Source organism: Gorilla gorilla, chromosome 20 (genome assembly GCF_029281585.2).
Source record: "Gorilla gorilla gorilla isolate KB3781 chromosome 20, NHGRI_mGorGor1-v2.1_pri, whole genome shotgun sequence".
NCBI classification, from domain to species: Eukaryota; Metazoa; Chordata; class Mammalia; order Primates; family Hominidae; genus Gorilla; species Gorilla gorilla.
The window spans coordinates 65742571-65767415 of record NC_073244.2 but is presented as its reverse complement, the minus strand read 5'-3'; the positions used below and the strand labels follow the sequence as shown (position 1 = coordinate 65767415).

At 48.8% G+C, this 24845-nt stretch overlaps 1 protein-coding gene across 7 annotated transcripts in view; it reads left to right on the top strand.

Annotated features, from left to right (window-relative positions):
* Positions 1-24845, top strand: part of NLRP12 (NLR family pyrin domain containing 12) — a 78746-nt gene that overhangs the window by 35507 nt on the left and 18394 nt on the right. For 4 of the 7 annotated variants that reach the window (XM_063701620.1, XM_063701618.1, XM_063701619.1 and 1 more), the window contains 2 exons: positions 19095-19184; positions 22853-24554. In XM_063701620.1, coding sequence (XP_063557690.1) covers positions 19130-19184; positions 22853-24554 — 1757 coding nt within the window. In that variant the 5' untranslated portion in view covers positions 19095-19129. Of the gene's footprint in view, positions 1-9924; positions 10294-19094; positions 19185-22852; positions 24555-24845 lie in introns of those variants that run through there. The other 3 variants (XM_019014917.4, XM_004061381.5, XM_019014916.4) reach the window with 1 other exon arrangement.

Below are 24845 nucleotides of genomic sequence, written 5' to 3'. Positions count from 1 at the left end.
CAGCCGGTAAGCCAAGGAGTCAGTCTGACAGCCTTGGGCCAGAGTTCCAGGGGCTCTGGGAGCGGCTGCCAGGTGAGTTGAACAGTCCGATTTTCAGTGGGGTCCCGCACAGATGAGACGTGGCTTAGGAGGAATCCCGGGCTGCGGGCATTCCTTGGCCCAGTGTCCAGATTTCCAGCATGTATAGCAAGTTCCTGGGGGAGAAGGTTCTGGAGGAACGCCTGGCTGCTACAGTTCAGGCGTTTGGAAGTTCTTGTGTGCTGGAGATGTGGCTGGGGTTTGTCTCACAGTGGAGGCAAGGAGTTGCAACTTTCTTCTGTTATTGTACACCTTGAAGGTGAGGTTAATTAAGTCCTGTTGTGGGGTTTGAGGGCCAGATTCCAGTTTTTGGAGTTTTATTTAATGTCGGGAGCAGATTAGGTAATAAAATGTATATTGAGAATAAGATGGCCTTTTGACCTTTTACGGTCTAGGGCTGTAAAGTGTCTCAGGGTTGCTGCCAAACGAGCCATGAACTGGGCTGGGTTTTCATCTTTACCTTGGGTAGTTTCTTTAAGTTTGTCATAATTAACGGCTTTGTAAGCTGCTTTTTTAAGCCCTTCAACTAGGCAGGAAACCATGTAATCTCGCCTAGCTATACCTGGGGAATTTGCCTGGTAGTTCCACTGGGGATCCTCTCGGGGAACTGCTCTAATGCCTTCCTGGAGGTCTGGCTCATGAAGCCGGCGGTTATCAGCATGAGATTGGGCTAGAGAAAAAACTCTTTCCCGTTCATCTGGGGAGAGGGTAGAAGTCAGGATGACATTTAAGTCACTCCAGGTTAAGTTGTAGGACAGAGTTAGATATTGGAATTCCTGTATATATTTAGTGGGGTCTGATGAGAAAGAGCCTAAACGTTGACTGATCTGAGAGGTCTGATAGAGAAAAAGGTACATGTACCCTGACTATGCCTTCAGCTCTAGCCACCTCTCTAAGAGGAAATTGTTGGGCAGGTGGGGAGGAGCTAGTCGCAGAACTAAACTGTAAGCCGGGCCAGGTGTGAGGAGGGGAGGTGGTAGAAGGATTATAGGGTGGAGGAGCGGAGGCTGAGGAAGAATTGGGACCTAGCTCAGCCTGTCGAGGAGGGGAGAGGTCAGACGGGTCTGTAGAAAAGGAAGATTAGAAAGACTCAGCGACGCTTGGGGTTGGGACTGAGGGGACAGGCGGGAGGGAAAGAAGGAAGATTTGGGACGAGTTGCACTGGGCACAGAGACTAGGAAGGGACTGATGTGTAAAAGAATGCCTGGACGTCAGGCACCTCAGACCATTTGCCCATTTTATGACAAGAATTATTTAGATCTTGTAGGATGGAAAAATTGAAAGTGCCGTTTTCCGGCTATTTGGAACTACTGTCCAGTTTGTATTGGGGTCAAGCGGCATTGCAGAAGAAAATAAGCCATTTAGGTTTTAGGTCAGGTGTGAGTTGAAGAGGTTTTAAGTTTTTGAGAACACAGGCTAAGGGAGAAGGAGGAATGGAAGGTGGAAACTTACCTATAGTGAAGGAGGCAAGCCCAGAGAAAAGAGTAGAGAAACAGAGAAGGGGTGGGGGGTTCTTGCCCTCCAGAAAAGCAGAGAAGGGGTTGGGGCACGGAAGTAAGGGATTGGGACACAGAGATAAGAGGTCAGGGTGCAGAAATAAGGGATTGGGGCACAGAGATAAGAGGTTGGGGTGCGGAAATAAGCGATTGGGGGGTTCTTGCCCCCTAGGAAAGTGGGACTTGCCGCTAAGGGTGAAGGAGAAGGGGTTGAGGGGTACTTGCCCCTGCCCCAGGAAAGCGGGACTTGCCGCTAAGGGTGAAGGACCAAGGCGGGCGTCCCTGCGTGGTCTGACACCCTTGAAATGTGAGTGTATAATCAATCAGAGGCATCCCTGTAATGATTAAACACCAAGGGAAGGCTGCCTTCCCAGTCCGTGACCGGCGCCGGAGTTTTGGGTTCACGGATAAAACATGTCTCTTTTGTCTCTACCAGAAAATGAAAGGAATTGAAATAAAGAGAAGGGAGAGATTTAAGTGTGGCGCCAAGATTGAAAGGAGACAGAGGTTGAGGGATAGTGAGGGAGGTTGGAGAGAGTAAAAAGAGGCCGCTTACCAGATTTGAAATTGGTGAGATGTTTCTCGGGCTGGTCAGTCTGAGGACCTGAGGTCGTAGGTGGATGTTTCTCACGGAGCAAAGAGCAGGAGGACAGGGGATTGATCTCCCAAGGGAGGTCCCCCGATCCGAGTCACGGCACCAAATTTCATGCGCGTCCATGTGAAGAGACCATCAAACAGGCTTTGTATGAGCAACATGGCTGTTTGTTTCACCTGGGTGCAGGCGGGCTGAGTCCAAAAAGAGAGTCAGCAAAGGGAGATAAGGGTGGGGCCGTTTTATAGGATTTGGGTAGGTAAAGGAAAATTACAGTCAAAGCGGGTTTGTTCTCTGGCGGGTAGGAGTGGGGGTCGCAAGGTGCTCAGTGGGCAGGAGTGGGGGTCGCAAGGTGCTCAGTGGAGGTGCTTTTTGAGCCAGGATGAGCCAGGAAAAGGACTTTCACAAGGTAATGTCATCAGTTAAGGCAAGGACCGGCCATTTACACTTCTTTTGTGGTGGAATGTCATCAGTTAAGGTGGGGCAGGGCATATTCACTTCTTTTGTGATTCTTTAGTTACTTCAGGCCATCTGGGCCTATACGTGCAGGTCACAGGGGATGCGATGGCTTGGCTTGGGCTCAAAGGCTTGACAGCCCAGGCTGGTTTCAAACTCCTGGGCTCGAGCAATCCTCCTGGCTCATCCTCCCAAAATGCTAGGATTACAGGTTTGAGACACTGCGCCCGGCCTGCCCTTTTTTTTGCCCAGGCTGGAGTACAATGGTGCTATCTTGGCTCACCGCAACCTCCGCCTCCTGAGTCCAAGCGATCCTCCTGCCTCAGCCTCCCGAGTAGCTGGGATTACAGGCATGTGCCACCACACCCAGCTAATTTTGTATTTTTAGTAGAGATGGGGTTTCTCCATGTTGGTCAGGCAGAGCTCGAACTCCTGACCTCAGGTAATCTGCCCGCCTCGGCCTCCCAAAGTGCTGGGATTACAGGCGTGAGCTGCCACGCCCAGCCTGCCCTCTTTTTTTAAACTGGAAAGTCCATCTTCTCTTGCCCTAGGACATCGGAGCTCCTGGTTCCCAGGCCTTTGGTCCTGGAGTGAATTCCACACCAGCTTTCCTGGTTCTACAGCTGGCAGCTGGCAGATGGTGCAACTCCTAGGGCTCTGCATGCCTGTGAACCAGTCCCCATAATAAATCCCTTTCTCTCTAACTTTCTGTGTGTGGATGTCTCCCTTCCATTGATTCTGTTTCTCTGAGGAAACTTAGCTAATACAGAGGGAGATTATTGGTCTGAGAAGGAAGGAACAGAATACATTTTCTTTAAGTGCCACCTATTTCTCCCTGATACTAAGTTTTAAGTATCATCCGGCTGAGTGAGGTGGCTCATGCCTGTAATTTCAGGACTTTGGGAGGCCAAGGCAGGCAGATCACTTGAGGTCAGGAGTTCGAGACCAGCCTGGCCAACACGGTGAAACCCCATCTCTACTAAAAATACAAAACTTAGCCGGGCATGGTGGTGGGCGCCTGCAATCCCAGCTACTGCGGAGGCTGAGACGTAAGAATCACTTAAACCTGGGAAGCGGAGGTTGCAGTGAGCCGAGAAGGCACCACTGCACTCCAGCCTGGGCAACAGAGTGAGATTCCATCTCAAAAAAAAAAAAAAAAACCAAAGTTTTAGTATCATCAGCTGTGGCTGAATCTTCCCGATTGATCAGGGCAAGGGTAGTAGAGCCTGTGGTGGGGCTGGACCCTGTGCAACTGTTCCTAAAACGCACAGCGAAAGTCACAGCCAGGATGTTTCCTGCCAGGGTCTGCGGTAAAAGTGAGGACATAGCTCACAGGGAAGGAAGTTTCACAACCCCTACACTCAGGCCCTGATGAAAGTGACTGTGGCTGGGCGCGGTGGCTCACGCCTGTAATCCCAGCACTTTGGAAGGCCGAGGCGGGTGGATCATGAGGTCAGGAGATTGAGACCATCCCTCTCTACTAAAAATACAAAAATTAGCTGGGCGTGGTGGCAGGTGCCTGTAATCCCAGCTACTCGGGATGCTGAGACAGGAGAATCGCTTGAACCCAGGAGGCGGAGGTTGCAGTGAGCCGAGATCACATCACTGCACTCTCCAGCCTTGTGACAGAGCAAGACTCCATCTCATTAAAAAAAAAAAAAAAAAAAAAAAAAAGAAGAAGAAGACTGCATCCTAGTAGCCCCTGGGCAACTTTTGAGTGCTATATGATGGTCTGCAGGTGACTTTGCTACTTTGGACCTCAGTCTATCCCTCTTTCAAATTGGAGGGTTGGCCTCATTGTACAAGCTGATGAGGATTTTAGCTGCTTGAAGTTTGGAGCCAGAACTGGCTTTCAGAGTCGTCTCCATCATTTTCCAGCACTGCTGTGTAGTCCACACACTCAGAGCTTCCCTCTCAGCCTCAGTTTCCCCATTCATAGGTGGAGAATGATGATTTCCATTTTCTAGCCAGTTGGTGGTGAGCTAGTGATGCTGGTGATGGTCATGGGAACAGTGGGTAGCACTCGGTATCCTCTCTATGTGACAACAAAGAGGCACAGAAACCTCAGATGTGGCCTCCCACGGGACAGTCATTCAATGCCAGTTAGAGACACCATTTTGTCACACTGCCTGTAAAAGCAAATCAGTCCAGGCGCGGTGGCTCACGCCTGTAATCCCAGCACTTTGGGAGGCCGAGGCAGGTAGATCACCTGAGGTCAGGAGTTTGAGACCAGCCTGACCAACACGGTGAAACCCTGTCTCTACTAAAAATACAAAAATTAGCCGGGTGTAGTGGCACGCGCCTGTGGTCCCAGCTACTTGGAGGCTGAGGCACGAGAATCGCTTGAACCCGAGAAGAGGAGATTGCAGTGAGCCAAGATGGCGCCATTGCACTCCAGCCTGGGCAAAAAGAGCAAAACTCTGTCTCAAAAAAAGCAAAAAAACAAAACAAAAAAATGCAGCAAATCCATGTTCACAACGTGCTAGTGAGTAGCATAGATTTTACTGATGATGGGTTTGATTGGGGTAGAAGACAGTTTTCATCGTACACCGTATAGTAAAGCAATTTAAATTCCTATTACTCATCTCCATAAACCCTCCAAATGTTCTTCCCAGGCACCTGACACCTCCTATTTCCTTTCCTTCTGCCTTTCCCCACGTGGCTTCTAAAATGCCTTTTTATCCTGAATGATTTAGTTTTACCTGCAAACAAGCAAACACCATACTGCAAAATTTCTCCAGTTAACAGGTTTCATACTCAAGTGACTTTTCAAAGTATTCCCTCAAAGGAAACAGGTCTCTTCTGGAATGGCAAAAGGGAAATTCTGCTGATAGAAAAACAAGCATTTCTCTGTGCCTTTATAGTACTAACACAGAGAAATGTTTCTCAGCAGAATCACTAGGGGAGCTTTATATTATAAAAACATGTATTTAGCCAGGCGTGGTGGTTCACACTTGTAATCCCAGCACTTTGGGAGGCTGAGGTGGGAGGATCACTTGAGCTCGGGTGTTCCAGACCAGCTTGGGCAACATAGTGAGACCTCATCTCTATTCAAAAAAATAATATAAGAAAAAAAGGAAAAAGAAACATATGTTTGATGGCCCCTGCCCCACCAAGATCCTGATTCAGGAAGTCTAGGGAGGGGCCAATTTCATATACATATTTATATATTTATAATTCTTATTGTAATGTATATAAAATATTTCATCTATATATAATTTTTTTTTTTGAGACGGAGTCTCACTGTGTGGCCCAGGCTGGAGTGCAGTGGTGTGATCTCGGCTTACTGCAACCTCCGCCTCCCAGGTTCAGGAGATTGTCCTGCCACAGCCTCCCGAGTAGCTGGGATTACAGGCACACGCCACCATGCCTGGATAATTTTTGTATTTTTATTTATTTTTTTATTTTTAATTTGTTGTTGTTGTTGAGACAGAGTCTCACTCAGTCACCCAGGCTGGAGTGCAGTGGCGTGATCTCGGCTCACTGCAACCTCCACCGCCAAGGTTCAAGTGATTCTCGTGCCTCAGCCCCCTGAGTAGCTGGAATTACAGGTGCGCGATAGCACACCCGGCTAATTTTTGTATTTTTAGTAGAGACGGGGTTTCGCCATGTTGGCCGGGCTGGTCTCAAGCTCCTGACCTCAAGTGATCTGCCCGCCTCGGTCTCCCAAAGTGCTGGGACTACAGGCGTGAGCCACCGCGCCCAGCCTTCTATATATAATTTTTATAAATGTCCCTGATGATAATAATTTCTCTTCTAGTTGAAAACCAACAGGGCAATTTAGCACCTGCTTTGAATGGGTTTATCCTTGTGATGTTAGGCAAGTGAGGCCCCAAATCAGGGCTTACCCCGGGATAGTTCTTGGCTTCACACAGGAAAGAATTCAAGGGAGTGGCAAGCAGGTGGTGGTGACAACTTCTATTTTTTATTTATTTATTTATGTATTTCTTTGAGATGGTGTCTCTGTCACCCAGCCTGGAATGCAGTGGTGTGATCTCGGCTCACTGCAACCTCCACTCCTGGGTTCAAGTGATTCTTCTGCCTCAGCCTCCCGAGTAGCTGGGATTACAGGCGCCCACCACCATACCCAGGTTATTTTTGTATTTTTAGTAGAGACGGGGTTTCACCATGTTGGCCAGGCTGGTCTTGAACTCCTGACCTCAAATGATCCACCCGCCTCAGCCTCCCAAAATGCTGGGATTACAGGCGTGAGCAACTGCACCCAGCAAAAAAATTTTTTAAAAAAGGAAAATTGGGCTGGGTGCAGTGTCTCATGCCTGTAATCCCAGCACTTTGGGAGGCCGAGGTAGGAGGATCGCTTGAGCTCAGGAGTTGAAGGCCATCCTGGGCAACATGGTGAAACCCCATCTACTAAAAACAAAAAAAAAAAGAAAAGGAAAATTGCATTCCTTGTCTTTAGATTCATTCTTGTGTTTCCAGAAATGGCACTAAGCCCAGAAGCGGCTATAGAAGTTGCCAATTCTCTTCTTTCCCCATGAGAAAGGACTATCTTGAAAGTGGAAGCATAAAGTAGACAGATGTGGATTCAGCTTCCCCCAAGCCTCGCTTCCAAATTCCTAGAAATTAGTTTTACCACCACCTGCAGCAGGGCGTGGAAGGAGCCTGCATTGTGAGCCACTTGAAGCTCAGATGGGGTCTGTAGGTAGTTCAGGTTTGCCACACCTTTCTCCTCGCCTCTAATGATCACTGCCATCCCCACACTCCCAGGATGCACCCACCACCTGCCTTCACTCAGGCATTGTCTCCATCTCCTGAAACATGCAGTCTTCAGCTTCTCGCTCTCCCAGTCCAGGCCTCCTCCGTTTGGTCTGCCTTCCACAAGGGCCTTGAGGAGTCTTCCTTAACCCAGATTTGACTCCATCCCTCCCCTGCTCAAAACCGCTGCATGCCGTGCAACAGAATATTAGTCCTGGAAAGGACTGGATGTGGGAGAATGTCTCATAAAAAGCTGTGAAGGTGAAGGTTTTTTTTGTTTTGTTGTTTTGTTTTGAGATGGAGTCTTACTCTGTCACCCAGGCTGGAGTGCAATGGCGGGATCTTGGCTCATTGCAACCTCCGCCTCCTGAGTTCAAGTGATTCTCCTGCCCCAGCCTCCTGAGTAGCTGGGACTACAGGCACCCGCCACCAAACCCCGGCTAATTTTTTTTTTCTTTTTTTGAGACAGAGTCTCGCTCTGTTACCCAGGCTGGATTGCAGTGGCGCAGTCTCGGCTCACTGCAACCTCTGCTTCCCGGGTTCAAGTGATTCTCCTGCCTCAGCCTCCCAAGTAGCTGGGATTACAGGTGCCTGCCACCAAACCCAGCTAATTTTTGTATTTTTAGTAGAGACGGGGTTTCACCATGTTGGCTAGGCTGGTCTCAAACTCCTGACCTCAGGTGATCTGCCCGCCTTGGTCTCCCAAAGTGCTGGGATTACAGGTGTGAGCCACTGCGCCTGGCTATGAAGGCTTTTGTGTGTGTGTGTGTGTGTGTGTGTGTGTGTGTGTGTGTGTGTGTGTGTCTGAGGGGTCTTGATTAGGAGCATGAAACAAAGTTGGCATGATGCAAGAGACAGAGGGAATTATAAACTTGTTCTTCCATCAGAATTCATAAATTCTGCTAACACATATTTTGTAGAGATGGGGCCTCACTATGTTGACCAGTCTGGTCTGAAACTCCTGGCCTCAGGTGATCTACCTGCCTTGGCCTCCCCAAGTGCTAGGATTACAGGTGTGAGCCATTGCACCCAGTCACATCTTCCTCTTACACTAACCGTCCTGTCTTCTTCTTATAAAGACTCTTGTGGCTGGGTGCGGTGGCTCACGCCTGTAATCCCAGCACTTTGGGAGGCTGAGGCAGGTGGATCACGAAGTCAGGACATCGAGACCATCCTGGCTAACATGGTGAAACCCCGTCTCTACTAAAAATACAAAAAAAAGAGAATTAGCCAGACGTGTTGGCGGGCATCTGCAGTCCCAGCTACACAGAAGGCTGAGGCAGGAGAATGGCGTGAACCTGGGAGGCGGAGCTTGCAGTGATCCGAGGTCGTGCCACTGCACTCCAGCCTGGGTGACAGAGCGAGACTCTGTCTCAAAAAAAGACACTTGTGATTCCATGGGTCCTGCCCAGATAACCAGGATAATGTCCCCATCTGAAGTGCCTTCATTTGGTCACATATGCTAAGTCTCTTTTGCTATGTAGGGTGAAATGTCACAGGTTCTGGCCATTAGGACATGAATATCTTTGGGGACCATCATCCTGCCTACCACAGAGTCCCTCTCATGCCACTCTTGTGACTGAGAGAACAGAAAAAAAATAGCAGACCTACGTGAGGTCCTTAATAATTCTCCCTGAGGCTGGGCTCAGTGGCTCATGCCTGTAATCCCAGCACTTTGGAAGGCTGAGGTGGGCGGATCGTTTGAGCTCAGGAGTTCACGGCCAGCCTGGGCAACATAAGAAGACCTTGTCTCTACCAAAACTACAAAAACTTAGCTGGGCATGGTGGCGCATGTCTGTGCTCCCAGCTACTTGAGAGGCTGAGGTGGGAGAATCGCTGGAACCTGGGAGGCGGAGGTTGCAGTGAGCTGAGATCACGCCAGTGAACTCTACCCTGGGTGGCAGAGTGAGACTCTGTCTCAAAGAAAAAAAAAAAAAAAAAAAAAAAGCCAGGCACGGTGGCTCACACCTGTAATCCTAGCACTTTGGAAGGCTGAGGCGGGTGGATCACCTGAGGTCAGGAGTTCGAGACCAGCCTGACCAACATGGTGAAACCCTGTCTCTACTAAAACCACAAAAATTAGCTGGGTGTGGTGTCGGGCGCCTGTAATCCCAGCTACTTAAGGGAAGCTGAGGTGGGAGAATCTCTTGAACCTGGGAGGCAGAGGTTGCAGTGAGCCAAGATCGCAGAGACAGGGCCACAGAGTAAGACTCTGTCTCAAAAAAAAAAAATTCTCCCTGGAAGAGGCGCAGTCGCAGTTTTGATAATACACTCTACCACACACACTAGTGAAATGAGGAAAACAAGAGGAAAGCGGAAAGAGAGTGACTGTTTTGTCAAGAGATCCAGGAAGAGACAGCAGAAGTGAAAATCTTTTTCATCAGCCAAGTGGCTCCTAGGATTTCTTAATCTCCCCCCGACTTCCTCTTCTCCACCCAGAACAGCCATTGGTGAGTGGGGCAGGGCAGGAGGGAACTGAAGAGTGAGAAAGCATTATTTCAGCAAAAGGTCTTTCCTCCCTCGCTCACTCCTCCAACCACTGGCTCAGCCTCTACGCCCACTGCCTGTGAATGATGCAATGGAAGGTGTGCTGGGGTCACCCTGTGTCCCGTGCATAGGAGCATCTCAGCCTCCAGGTCCTCTCCTTTGGGGCTCACGGCACCCCCATGCTACGAACCGCAGGCAGGGACGGCCTCTGTCGCCTGTCCACCTACTTGGAAGAACTCGAGGCTGTGGAACTGAAGAAGTTCAAGTTATACCTGGGGACTGCGACAGAGCTGGGAGAAGGCAAGATCCCCTGGGGATGCATGGAGAAGGCCGGTCCCCTGGAAATGGCCCAGCTGCTCATCACCCACTTCGGGCCAGAGAAGGCCTGGAGGTTGGCTCTCAGCACCTTTGAGCGGATAAACAGGAAGGACCTGTGGGAAAGAGGACAGAGAGAGGACCTGGTGAGGGGTAAGGAGGTGGCGGGACAGGCAAGGCTAGAATGCCAGCCGGGTCCAGTGACTCATACTTGAAATCTCAGCACTTTGGGAGGCTGAAGAGGGCAGATCACTTGAGGTGAGGAGTTCAAGACCAGTCTGGACAACATAGTGAGGCTCTGTCTCTACCAAAAATAAAAAAAAATTAGCCAGGTGTGGTGGTGTATGTCTGTGATCCCAGCTTCTCAGGAGGCTGAGGTGGGAGGATCACTTGAAACCAGAAGGTCGAGGCTGCAGTGAGCTATGATCCTGCCACTGCACCCCAGCCTAGGTGACAGAACGAGACCTTGTCTCAAATATTTAAAATATATATTTTTAAAATATATATATTTAAAATATATATATTTAAAATATATATTTAAAATATATATATTTAAAATATATATTTAAAATATGTATATAATTATATTATTAAATATATATTAAATATGTATATTATATATTATATATAAATATAGTATATATATTATATAAATATAGTATGTATATTATATAAATATAGTATGTATATTTATATAAATATAGTATATTATATAAATATAGGATATAAATATAGTATATAAATATATAAATATAGTATATTATATAAATATATATATAAATAATAAATATTATATATTAAATATTTAATACATATATTATTAAAATAAATATTTAAAATACATATATATAAAATCCCTGAGCCTGGGAGATCTGGAATTTATATATATATACACACACGTATATATATGTGTATATATGTGTATATATATGTGTGTATATATGTATATATATATGTGTGTGTGTATATGTGTGTGTGTGTGTGTATATATATATATATATTTTTTTTTTTTTAAGAGATGAGGTAGCCAGGTGCAGTGGCTCACACCTATAATCCCAGCACTTTGGGAGGCCAAGGCAGGTGGGTCACCTGAGGTCAGGAATTCGAGATCAGTCTGACCAACATAGCAAAACCCTGTCTCTACTAAAAATACAAAAATTAGCCAGGCGTGGTGGCACACGCTTATAGTCCCAGCTACATGGGAGGCTGAGGCAGGAGAATCGCTTGAACCTGAGAGGTGGAGATTGCAGTGAGTTGAGATCGCACCACTGTACTCCCAGCTGGGCAACAGAGTGAAACCCCAACTCAAAAATAAATTAAGAAAGAGATGAGGTATCCTTTTTTTTTTTTTTTTTTTTTGAGACTGAGTCTTGCTCTGTTGCCCAGGCTGGAGTGTAGTGGCGTGATCTCTGCTCACTGCAACCTCCGTCTCCCGGGTTCAAGCAATTTTCTGCCTCAGCATCCCGAGTAGCTGGGATTACAGGTACCTGCCACCATGCCTGGCTAATTTTTTGTATTTGTATTGTTTGTAGAGACGGGGTTTCACTATCTTGGCCAGGCTGGTCTTGAACTTCTGACCTCGTGATCCACCCGTCTCAGCCTCCCAAAGTGCTGGGATTACAGGCATGAGCCACTGTGCCCGGCCAAGATGAGGTGTCCTTATGTTGCCCAGGCTGGTCTTGAACTCCTGGGCTCAAGCGAGCTTCCACCTTAGCCTCCCAAAGTGCTGGGATTACAGGCATGAATGACCACTGCCTGGCCACCAATTCCCTTTTCTTTCATACTAATCCCTGAGCCTGGGAGATCTGGAAGATCCAGATCTGGGAGATCTGGATCTAATTTATGTACACACAGATCTATATCTATATAAAAATTTCAACTTTTATTTTAGATTCAAGGGGTACATGTGCAAGTTTGTTACATGGGTGTATTGAATGATGCTGAGATTCAGAGTAAGATTGATCCTATCATGCAGGTACTTGAACATAGTACCCAATGGTGAGATTTCTCCCCGCCACGAGTCTCCAGTGTCTCTTCTTCCCATCTTTCTGTCCATGAGAACCCAATGTTTAGCTTCCACTTATAAGTGAGAACATGCAGTCTTCGGTTTTCTATTCCTGCATTAGTTTGCTTTGGATAATGGCCTCCAGCTGCGTCCATGTTACTGCAAAGAACATGATTTTGTTCTTTTTTATGACTGTGTACAGAATTCTAATTTCATCCCTTTGGTCTTTGTTCATGCTGTGTTCTGCCTGGAATATTCTCCATCATCTTTGCCGGGAAAAGTATTACTTACTGAACCCTTGAAGCCACTACCTTCTCTAAAGTAAAGTATTTACTCCTCTTCCCCCACTCCTTCTGATTCCTCGCTCCCACCACTCTGGCTGGCTCAGAAACCCCACTTCTGTGCCTCCTTAGCACTCTTGGATTTCTTTTTGTTGTTGTTGTTGAAACAGAGTCTTGCTCTGTCGCCCAGGCTGGAGTGCAGTGGCGCAATCTCAGCTCACCGCAAGCTCTACCTCCCGGGTTCATGCCATTCTCCTGCCTCAGCCTCCCGAGTAGCTGGGACTACAGGTGCCCGCCACCATGCCTGGCTAATTTTTTGTATTTTTAATAGAGACGGGGTTTCCCTGTGTTAGCCAGGATGGTCTCGATCTCCTGACCTCATGATCCAGCCGTCTCGGCCTCCCAAAGTGCTGGGATTACAGGTGTGAGCCACCGTGCCCGGCCAACATGATTTCTTTTATTATATCTTCTATCTCATAAAATAATCACAATGGGCTGGGTGCAGTGGCTCACGCCTGTAATCCCAGCACTTTGGGAGACTGAGGTGGATGGATCACCTGAGGTCAGGAGTTCGAGACCAGCCTGGCCAACATGGTGAAACCCTGTCTCTACCAAAAATACAAAAAAAAAATAGCCAGGTGTGGTGGTGGGCGCCAGTAATCCCTGCTAATCTAGAGGCTGAGACAGGAGAATCACTTGAACCCAGGAGGTGGAGGTTGCAGTGAGCGAAGATTGCGCCACTGCACTCCAGCCTGGGTGACAGAGTGAGACTCTGTCTCAAAAAAAAAAAAAAAAAAAAAAAGAAAAGAAAAAATATGATTTATACTCAGGCACAAGCTCAAGAGATAATACATGCAAAGTGCTTAACACAATTCAGAGCAGGTAGCAAGTGCTCAGCAAATATGGCCTATTGCTGAAGTGGCAGAGATGGCACTTGAGCTGTGGAATTGTTTTTTAAAAATATTTTTATTTTTAACAAAAAATTAGCTGGGCGCAGTGATGGGCGCCTGTAGTCCCAGCTACTCAGGAGGCTGAGGCAGGAGAATGGCGTGAACCCGGGAGGCAGAGCTTGAGGTGAGCTGAGATTGCGCCACTGCACACCAGCCTGGGCCACAGTGCAAGACTCTGTCTCAAAAAAAAAAAAAAAAAAAAAATTTTTATTTTTTAGAGATAGGGTCTCACTATGTTGCCCATGCTAGACTCAAACTCCTGGGCTGAAGTGATCCCCCTGCCTCAGCCTCTTGAACAGCTGGAACTACAGGTGTGCACCACAGAGCCCCATTTGAGCTGTGGTTTTTTGTTTTGTTTTGTTTCTGAGACAGAGTCTCACTCTGTCGCCCAGGCTGGAGTGCAGTGGCACAATCTTGGCTCACTGCAAGCTCCATCTCCCGGGTTCTAGTGATTCTCAGCCTCCTGAGTAGCTGGGACTACAGGTGTGTGCCACCACGCCCAGCTAATTTTTGTATTTTTAGTAGAGACGGGGTTTCACCGTGTTGGCCAGGCTGGTCTCGAACTCCTAACCTCAGGTGATCCACCCACCTCGGCCTCCCAAAATGCTGGAATTACAGGCGTGAGCCACTGCACCCTGCTTGAGCTGTGGTTTTTAATGTCATTTCTCACCTGTTTTCTCTACTGTGACATGGACGCCTTCAAAGGCAGAAAGAGTCTTGACTCCCCTGTGTGATTCTCTGCGATTCCAGTGTCTGGCTGGGGCTAGGAACCGAGTAAACTTTGGTGAACATTTGCTGAATGAGTAAGCAAGCCCTGCCAATAACTGGATATACACAGTCACTTCTGCAAAGCTTAATGACTCATCGTTAATGAGGTGTGCCGGTAGTAGTGTGCTGGGAAACATCTCTGTAAAAAACAAAGTCTTTAATGACTCTGAAAAAACCAAAGGCACTTGTTTGTAGCCTTTCTTCCCTCCTTCCTTCGTTCCTTCCTTTCCCTTCCTTTCCCTTTCCCTTTCCCTTCCCTTCCCTCCTTCCTTTCTTTTCTTTTCTCTTCTTTTCTCTCCCTCTCCTCTCTTTCTCTTTCCCTTTTCTCCACCACCCAGGAGACGGAGGTTGCGGTGAGCCAAGATCCCACCACTGTACTCCAGCCTGGACAACAAGAGCAAAACTCCGTCTTAATATACATACATACATATATATATACGTGTATATATATATACTTATACATACACACATATATATACACATGTGTGTGTGTATATATATGTATATATATATTAGCCAGGCATAGTGGCGCACGCCTGTAATCCCAGCTACTTGGGAGGCTGAGGCAGAAGAATCACTTGAACCCGGGAGGCGGAGGTTGCAGTGAGCCGAGATCACGCCACTGCACTCCAGCCTGGATGACAAAAGCGAGACTCCATCTCAGAAAAAGAAAAGAAAGAAAAAAGTATCAATTTACTTACTTGTCATATTGTATAATTATATCTAAATGGAAGTGTTACATAGTTATTTTAAGAAATGGAAATAATGTACAAGTATAGAATCAAAAGTAAAGTCCCACTTTTCTCCCTCTTCCGCCTAAATCTCTCCCAGCATTGACAATGCATAACCATTTGCCGAGCGTTCTTCCCCGGACTGCATCAGTTTAGTCTACTGAGAGGCAGCTCAGCGTTCCCAAGGAGACAGATGTCTAGCTTTGCTCTTTCTGTCTGTGTGATGCTGGAGAATCGATATGCCCCTGGGCCTCCGTCTCCATCTGTAAAACAAGGGCATCAGACAAGATCGGCAGTTCTCGTGTTACTGTGCGTGAGAGTCTCTCGAGACCCTTGTGGCCAATGGGGAATCCAAGGCCCCTCAACCCGAGATTCTGAATCAGCAGGTCTTAGGCACCAGGAATCTGCATTTTGTTGTTGCTGGTTCTCGCGGCATGCCTAGGAAACACTGAGGGAGAACATCTCTGAGGCCTTTTTCAGCGCAATTTTCAAGAATTACCTTTTTTATTTTTATTTATTTATTTTTTTGAGATGGAGTCTCACTCTGTCACCCAGGCCGGAGTGCAGTGGCGCGTTCTCGGCTCACTGCAACCTCTGCCTCCCGGGTTCAAGCGATTCTTCTGCCTCAGCCTCCCGAGTACCTGGGACTACAGGCACCCGCCACCACGCCCGGCTAATTTTGTATTTATAGTAGAGATGGGGTTTCACCATATTAGCCAGGATGGTCTCAATCTCCTGACCTCATGATCGACCCACCTCAGCCTCCCAAAATGTTGGGATTACAGGCGTGAGCCACCGCGCCGGCCTGGATTACCTTTAAAAAAAAAAAATGTGGCCACACCTATAATCCCAGCACTTTGGGAGGCTGAGGCAGGCAGATCACTTGAGCCCAGAAGTTTGAGGTACCGGTCTAGGCAACATGGCAAAACCCCTTCTCTACAAAATTGACCAGGCACAGTGGTGCATGCCTGCAGACCCAGCTACCTGGGAGGCTGAGATGGGAGGATCACTTAAGCCCAGGAGGTGAAGGCTGCAGTGAGCCAAGATCATGCCACACTACTCCAGCCTGAGCAACAGAGCAAGACCCTCTCTCAAAAAAAAAAAAAAAAAAAATTGTCAACCAGCTGCAGTGGCTCATGCCTGTAATCCCAGCATGTTGGAGGCTGAGGCAGGTGAATCACTTGAGACTAGGAGTTCGACAACAGCCTGGCCAACACGGTGAAACCTTGTCTCTACTAAAAATACAAAAATTAGCTGGTCGTGGTTGTACATGCCTGTAATCCCAGCTACTCCGGAGGCTGAGGCAGGAGAATCACCTGAACCCGGGAGGCAGAGGTTGCAGTGAGCCAACATCACACCAGCCTGGACGACACAGTGAGACTCTGTCTCATAAATAAATAAAAAATAAATAGTGCTAAAATACACAAAACATGAAATTTGCCCTCTTTTTCTTTTTTTCTTTGAGATGGAATTTCGCTCTTGTTGCCTAGGCTGGAGTGCAGTGGCGCGATCTCGGCTCACTGCAACCTCTGCCTCATGGGTTCAAGCAATTATCCTGCCTCAGCCTCCCAAGTAGCTGGGATTATAGGCGTCTGCCACCACGCCCGGCTAATTTTTGTATTTTTAGTAGAGATGGGGTTTCTTCATGTTGGTCAGACTGGTCTTGAACTCCTGATTTCAGGTAATCCACCCACCTTGGTCTCCCAAAGTGCAGGGATTACAGGCATGAGCCACTGCGCCTGGCCTCCTCTTAACCACTTTTTCTTTCTTGAGATGGAGTCTCGCTTTGTCACCAGGCTGGAGTGCAATGGTGCGATCTCAGCTCACTTCAACCTCTGACTTCCTGGTTCAAGCGATTCTCCTGCCTCAGCCTCCCGAGTAGCTGGGATTACAGGCGCGCACCACCATGCCTGGCTCATTTTTGTATTTTTAATAGAGACAAGGTTTCACCACGTTGGTAAGGCTGGTCTTGAACTCCTGACATCAGGTAATCCCACCTGCCTCGGCCTCCCAAATTGCTGGGACTACAGGTGCCTGCCACCATGCCCAGCTAATTTTTTTTTGTATTTTTAGTAGAGACGGGGTTTCACCGTGTTACCCAGGATGGTCTCGATCTCCTGACCCCGTGATCCGCCCGCCTTGGCCTCCCAAAGTGCTGGGATTACAGGCGTGAACCACCGCGCCTGGCCCTCTTAACCATTTTTAAGTGTGCTGCTGAGTGTTGTACATTTACACTGATGTGCATTCAATCTTCAGAACTCTTCATCTTGCAAAACAAACTCGATACCCATTAAACAATTCCCTATTTTCCCCTTTCCTTCCTCTCAATGATAACCTTCTCCAATTAAAAATTTTTGAGTGGCCGGGTGCAGTGGCTCACACCTGTAATCCCAGCACTTTGGGAGGCCGAGGCGGGCAGATCACCTGAGGTCAGGAGTTCAAGACCAGCCTGGCCAACATGGTGAAACCGCATCTCTACTAAAAATACAAAAATTATTTTTTTGTATTTTTACCACCACCTGTGTGGTCATGGGTGCCTGTAGTCCCAGCTACTCAGGAGACTGAGGCAGGAGAATCACTTGAACCTGGGAGGTGAAGATTGTAGCGAGCCGAGATCGCGCCACTGCACTCCAGCCTGGGCGACAGAGCGAGACTGTCTCAAATAAATAAATAAAAATAAATAAAAAAAATGGTGCCAGATGACTGAATCTACCAGAGCCAGCACTGAACAGAGGAAAGACAACAGTTTATTAGTCACACAGACTCACAGGGAAGGTGTCCCCATATGCCAAGAGGGTCACATGAAGCTACAGAGACTGTTGGGGGGGGCGGGCTGTGTAGTAACAAGAGGGTGGGGTGCCTCCTGGCTCCTTCAAGAGGATGTTCTTTGCTTTCATGAATCATTTCATGGACTAGCAACCAGCAGGGAGGTGAAAACTTATCAGAGTGAGGACCAGATGGGGTGCCGCTGGCTCAGCTGATGGGAGAACTAGCCAGGTGGGAAGACTTTCTCATGGAGTGAGAGCAGAGGAACTCACACTTAGGACTTTGGGGGGCCTTCTGAGGACCAAAGATGCCAAGGAAGGACTCGACGTGTAGAATCTTATGATATATCCAGACGAAGGCCTTTTTTGGGCTGGGCACGATGGCCCGTACCACTATTTCCAACACTTCAAGAGGCCAAGGTCGAAGGACTGCTTGAAGCCAGGAGTTCCAGACCAGCCTGGGTAACATACTGAGACCTAATCTCTACCAAAAAAAGAAATTAAAATATTTTTAAGAGACAGAGTCGCCAGGCGCGGTGGCTCATGCCTGTAATCCCAGCACTTTAGGAGGCCAAGGTGGGCGGATCACGAGGTCAGGAGTTCAAGACCAGCCTTACTCACATGGTGAAACCCTGTCTCTACTAAAAATACAAAATAAATTATCCGGGCGTGGTGATGCATGCCTGTAGTCCCAGCTACTCAGGAGGCTGAGGCAGGAGAATCACTTGAACCCAGGAGGCAGAGGTCGCAGTGAGCCAAGATTGTGCCACTGCACTCCAGCCTGGGCAACAGAGCCAGACTCTGTCTCGGGAAAAAAAAAAAAAAAAGATAATGGATGAGATGTGGCCCAGAGCTGACAAGGGAGGAGTCCAGACTGACTCAGAACTTCCCAGTCAAAAAGATTGGTTGGGGACGGGTGCAGTGGTTCACGCCTGTAATCCCAGTACTTTGGAAGGCCAAGGCAGGTGGATCACAAGGTCAGGAGTTCAAGACCAGCCTGGCCAACATAGTGAAACCCCGTCTCTACTAAAAATACAAAAATTAGCCAGGCATTGTGGCGCACACCTGTAATGCCAGCTACTCGTGAGGCTGAGGCAGGAGAATCGCTTGAATCCAGGAGGTGGAGGTTGTGGTGAGCTGAGATCGCGCCACTGCACTCCAGCCTGGGCAACAGAGCAAGACTCCGTCTCAAAAAAAAAAAAAAAAAAAAAAAAAAAGACTGATTGGATGGATGGAGGTGCCAATGACCATGAGGGGGACCCAGGGAGGAGGGTGGGCTACAAGGAACAAGGGATGAGCTATTTCCCACACACGGCCTATGCAGTCACTACTGAACATTCTGGGGTGCGGGTGACCAGGGAGTTATGCAGGCATTTCAACGTAATCGCAGCTAATAGGACGCGGTGCTACTAGCCAGATGCATGCTAGCTCATCTTCCACAATTTCTCTTCCAGATACCCCACCGGGTGGCCCGTCTTCACTTGGGAACATGCCTTCACAGTCAACATGCCTTCTGGAAGTCTCTCTCGTCACTCCAAGAAAAGGTGAGCCTCAAGCCATGTACCTACGTGTATTCATCTACACAGAGCAGATGACCCCATGGAGTGTAGGCCAACCACAAATGCGTGATTGAGGAATTCGTGGGGTGGATTAATGACACCATCAAAGGGGCAGTTTCCTCCTGTGTTTCAACTCATCAACCTTTCCATGTCAGCATTTTGTCCTGACACTTGTCATCTCATGGCTGAAAGATGGCTACCAAACCATCTCATACACACAGGGGCAACAAGGGAGGCTAAGAGGCCAGGTACAGTGGCTCACGCCTGTAATCCCAGCACTTTGGGAGGCCAAAGCGGGCAGATTACCTGAGGTCAGGAGTTCAAGACCAGCCTGGACAACATGGCAAAACCCTGTCTCTACTAAAAATACAAAATTAGCAGGGTATGGTGGAGCATACCTGTAGTCCCAGCTACTCAGAGGCTGAGGCAGAAGAATCACTTGAACCTGGGAGGTGGAGGTTGCAGTGAGCCAAGATTGCACCACTGCATTCCAGCCTGGGCAACAGAGTGAGACTCCATCTCTAAAAAAAAAAAAAAAAAAGGAAAGAAAGGGAGGGTAACGGCCTTCTTCCTCCCTGTTACCAGTCACGCCCATGTAACCCACTGGTCAGTATTGGGGAATCTGCCCATTCTCAGAGCAACCACTGACAGAGGGGAACGAGGTTACTCATGACTGGTTCAGCAAAACCATAATTCATCCTCTGAGGCTTGTGAAGGGGCAGGATTCACCACTCACTCGAGTCATGAATCAGCATCCACCAACCAAACAGAATCGGGTTTGCTGGCAGGGAAGAAACCGGGGTACGGTCTGCTGGGTAGACAGCAACGCTGTTAACAATGCCACAAATGTTTCTGGCTATTTTTTTCAAGGGCAGCATGAAATGAATCTAGTCTCCAGCTCTACTAAAGTAGAATAAGAGTGGGTTCACCAGCTGGGCGAGGTGGCTCATGCCTGTAATCCCTGCACTTTGGGAGGCCAGGCTCTGAGACCAGCCTGGGCAACAGAGCAAGACCCCATCTCTACGAAAACAAAAAAACAAAAAACCAAAAAAACGAACATTAGCTGGGCATGGAAACTTGTGCCTGTAGATCCAGCTACTCAGGAGGCTGAGGTGGGAGGATTAGTTGAGCCCAGGAGGTCGAAGTTGCAGTGAGCCGAGGTCACGCCACTGCACTCCAGCCTGGAGGGAGTGAGAAAGACCCTGTCTCAAAAAAAAAAAAAAAAAAAAAAGGCGGGAGAGGGATACAAATATTGTATGATTCCACTTATCAAAGGCACCTAGAGTAGTCAAATTCAGAGGCAGAAAGTAGAAAAGCAGTTGCCACGCCCGGCATGGTGGCTCACGCCTGTAATCCCAGCACTTTAGGAGGCTGAGGCGGGCAGATCATGAGGTCAGGAGATCGAGACCATCCTGGCTAACACGGTGAAACCTTGTCTCTACTAAAAATACAAAAAAACTAGCCAGGCGTGGTGGCGGGCACCTGTAGTCCCAGCTACTTGGGAGGCTGAGGCAGGAGAATGGTGTGAGCCTGGGAGGCGGAGCTTGCAGTAAGCCGAGATCACGCCACCGCACTCCAGCCCAGGCGACAGAGCAAGACTCTGTCTCAAAAAAAAAAAAAAAAAAAAAAAGAATAGCAGTTGCCAGGGAGAGGAGAAATTATGAGTTAATATTTAATGGATATGGAGTTTCTGTTTAGAATGATGAAAACATTCTGGAAATAGACATTGGCGGCCGGGCACAGTGGCTCACGTCTGTAATTCCAGCACTTTGAGAGGCCGAGGCGGGCAGATCACTCGAGGTCAGGAGTTCGAAACCAGCCTGGCCAACATGGGGAAACTCCGTCTCTACTAAAAATACAAAAATCAGCTGGGTGTGGTGGCGGGCACCTGTAAATCGAGCTACTCAGGAGACTGAGGCAGGAGAATCACTTGAGCCTGGGAAGCGGAGTTTGCAGTGAGCCGAGATCATGCCACTGCACTCCAGCCTGGGGGACAGAGCGACACTCTGTCTCAAAAAAAAAAAAAAAAAAAGAGATACTGATGATGATTGCTCAACATCGTGAACTTAGTGTCACAGAGCTGTACGCTTTAAAGTGGTTAAAATGGTAAATTTTATGTATATGTCACTACAGTTAAAAGTACACGTATTTGTTTTGAAAATTTTAGTATCGAACTCAGATTCTTTTTTTTAAGCTTCTCTCAGGCAGCTATCATGGGCCTCTGCTGGCATCCAATACCAAGGGATGCATTTGTATCTAGACCAGGGTTTCTCCACGTTGGCACTATTGGCATTTCGGGGCCAGAGCGTTCTTTGCTATGGGGTCGTCCTGTGGTTCCTGGGATGTTGAGCAGCACCTCTGGCCTCTATCCACTAGGTGGCAGTAGCACTTTCCCAGTTGTAACAACCAACCCACTTGTCCCGTTGCCCAACGTCCCCTGGGGGACTGGGGGACACAGTCACCCCAATTAAGAACATTGTTCTAGATTTTTTTTTTTTTGAGGCAGAGTCTCACGCTGTCGCCCAGGCTGGAGTGCAGTGGGGCGATCTCTTACAGGTGTGAGCCGCTGCACTTAGCCCAGGGACTGCATTTCTAGCAAGACTGCTACATGATATGTATGCGTCTTAAACTTGGAGAAGCACAGCCAGGCACGGTGGTTCATGCCTGTAATCTCAGCATTTTGGGGGGCTCAGGCAGGAGGATTGTTTGAGGCTAGTAGTTGTAGACCAGCCTGGATAACACAGCAAGACCCTGTCTGTACTGAAAAAAAATAAAGTTTGAGAAGCACTGCTCCCAAGTTTTCTGTGCCCCCTTTGTTTTCTCTTTCTTTTGTTTTTAATAGAGACAGGGTCTCACTATGTTGCTCAGGCTGGTCTCAAACTCCTGAGCTCAGGCGATCCTCCCACCTGGGCCTCCCAAAGTGCTGGGATTACAGGCGTGAGCCACTGCACCTGGCTTGTGCCCCCTTTGAAAAAAGGCAGATTCACGTCTGCACTATCTGGTAATGTACCCGTTCTATAAATCCTTTGCTGAAAGTCACTTTGTGGGGCTGGACACAGTGGCTCACGCCTCTAATCCCAGCACTTTGGAAGGCCGAGGTGGGCAGATCATGAGGTCAAGAGATCGAGACCATCCTGGCCAACATAGTGAAACCCCGTCTCTACTAAAAATACAAAAATTAGCCAGGCCTGGTGGCATGTGCCTGTAATCCCAGCTACTCGGGAGGCTGAGACTGGAGAATCACTTGAACCCAGGAGGTGGATGTTGCAGGGAGCACACCATTGCACTCCAAGCTGGGCAACAGAGCGAGACTCCATCTAAAAAAAAAAAAAAAAAAAAAAAAAAAAAAAAAAAAAAAAAATTAGCCAGTCTTATAACCTAGTCTCAAAACAAATAAATTATTTTAATTTAAAAAAAAAATTTTTTTTGAGATGGAGTCTGGCTCTGTTGCCCAGGCTAGAGTGCAGTGGTGTTATCTCAGCTCACTGCAACCTCCACCTCAGGGGTTCAAGTGATTCTCCCATCTCAGCCTCCTGAGTAGCTGGAACTACAGGCACACACCTTCTTTGAGCCAGATGAGGAGCGCTTTACCTCATGAACTCATTAGAGGTTGCTGATGAGTCTTCCACAAAACCTTCATTCCTCTCCCCTAGATCCCCAGGAAACCTACAGGGACTATGTCCGCAGGAAATTCCGGCTCATGGAAGACCGCAATGCGCGCCTAGGGGAATGTGTCAACCTCAGCCACCGGTACACCCGGCTCCTGCTGGTGAAGGAGCACTCAAACCCCATGCAGGCCCAGCAGCAGCTTCTGGACACAGGCCGGGGACACGCGAGGACCGTGGGACACCAGGCTAGCCCCATCAAGATAGAGACCCTCTTTGAGCCAGAAGAGGAGCGCCCGGAGCCACCGCGCACCGTGGTCATGCAAGGCGCGGCAGGGATAGGCAAGTCCATGCTGGCACACAAGGTGATGCTGGACTGGGCGGACGGGAAGCTCTTCCAAGGCAGATTTGATTATCTCTTCTACATCAACTGCAGGGAGATGAACCAGAGTGCCACGGAATGCAGCATGCAAGACCTCATCTCCAGCTGCTGGCCCGAGCCCAGCGCGCCTCTCCAGGAGCTCATCCGAGTTCCCGAGCGCCTCCTTTTCATCATCGACGGCTTCGATGAGCTCAAGCCTTCTTTCCACGATCCTCAGGGACCCTGGTGCCTCTGCTGGGAAGAGAAACGGCCCACGGAGCTGCTTCTTAACAGCTTAATTCGGAAGAAGCTGCTCCCTGAGCTATCTTTGCTCATCACCACACGGCCCACGGCTTTGGAGAAGCTCCACCGTCTGCTGGAGCACCCCAGGCATGTGGAGATCCTGGGCTTCTCTGAGGCAGAAAGGAAGGAATACTTCTACAAGTATTTCCACAATGCAGAGCAGGCGGACCAAGTCTTCAATTACGTGAGGGACAACGAGCCTCTCTTCACCATGTGCTTCGTCCCCCTGGTGTGCTGGGTGGTGTGTACCTGCCTCCAGCAGCAGCTGGAGGGTGGGGGGCTGTTGAGACAGACGTCCAGGACCACCACTGCGGTGTACATGCTCTACCTGCTGAGTCTGATGCAACCCAAGCCCGGGGCCCCGCGCCTCCAGCCCCCACCCAACCAGAGAGGGTTGTGCTCCTTGGCGGCAGATGGGCTCTGGAATCAGAAGATCCTATTTGAGGAGCAGGACCTCCGGAAGCACGGCCTAGACGGGGAAGACGTCTCTGCCTTCCTCAACATGAACATCTTCCAGAAGGACATCAACTGTGAGAGGTACTACAGCTTCATCCACTTGAGTTTCCAGGAATTCTTTGCAGCGATGTACTATATCCTGGACGAGGGGGAGCGCGGGGCAGGCCCAGACCAGGACGTGACCAGGCTGTTGACCGAGTACGCGTTTTCTGAAAGGAGCTTCCTGGCACTCACCAGCCGCTTCCTGTTTGGACTCCTGAACGAGGAGACCAGGAGCCACCTGGAGAAGAGTCTCTGCTGGAAGGTCTCGCCGCATATCAAGATGGACCTGTTGCAGTGGATCCAAAGCAAAGCTCAGAGCGACGGCTCCACCCTGCAGCAGGGCTCCTTGGAGTTCTTCAGCTGCTTGTACGAGATCCAGGAGGAGGAGTTTATCCAGCAGGCCCTGAGCCACTTCCAGGTGATCGTGGTCAGCAACATTGCCTCCAAGATGGAGCACATGGTCTCCTCGTTCTGTCTGAAGCACTGCAGGAGCGCCCAGGTGCTGCACTTGTATGGCGCCACCTACAGCGCGGACGGGGAAGACCGCGCGAGGTGCTCTGCAGGGGCGCACACGCTGTTGGTGCAGCTGTAAGTATCCCTGGGGTATCCCCTGGGGCTGCTTAGGTTCGTGTCTTTTTTTTTTTTTTTTTTTTTTGCTCTGTTGCCTAGGCTGGAGTACACTGGCGTGACCTCAGCTCACTGCAACCTCCGCCTCCCGGGTTCAAGAGATTCTCCTGCTTCAGCCTCCCAAGTAGCTGGGACTACAGGTGCATGCCACCACGCCCACCTAGTTTTTGTATTTTTAGTAGAGACAGGGTTTCACCATGTTGGCCAGGGTGGTCTCGATCTCTTGACCTCGTGATCTGCCTGCCTTGGCCT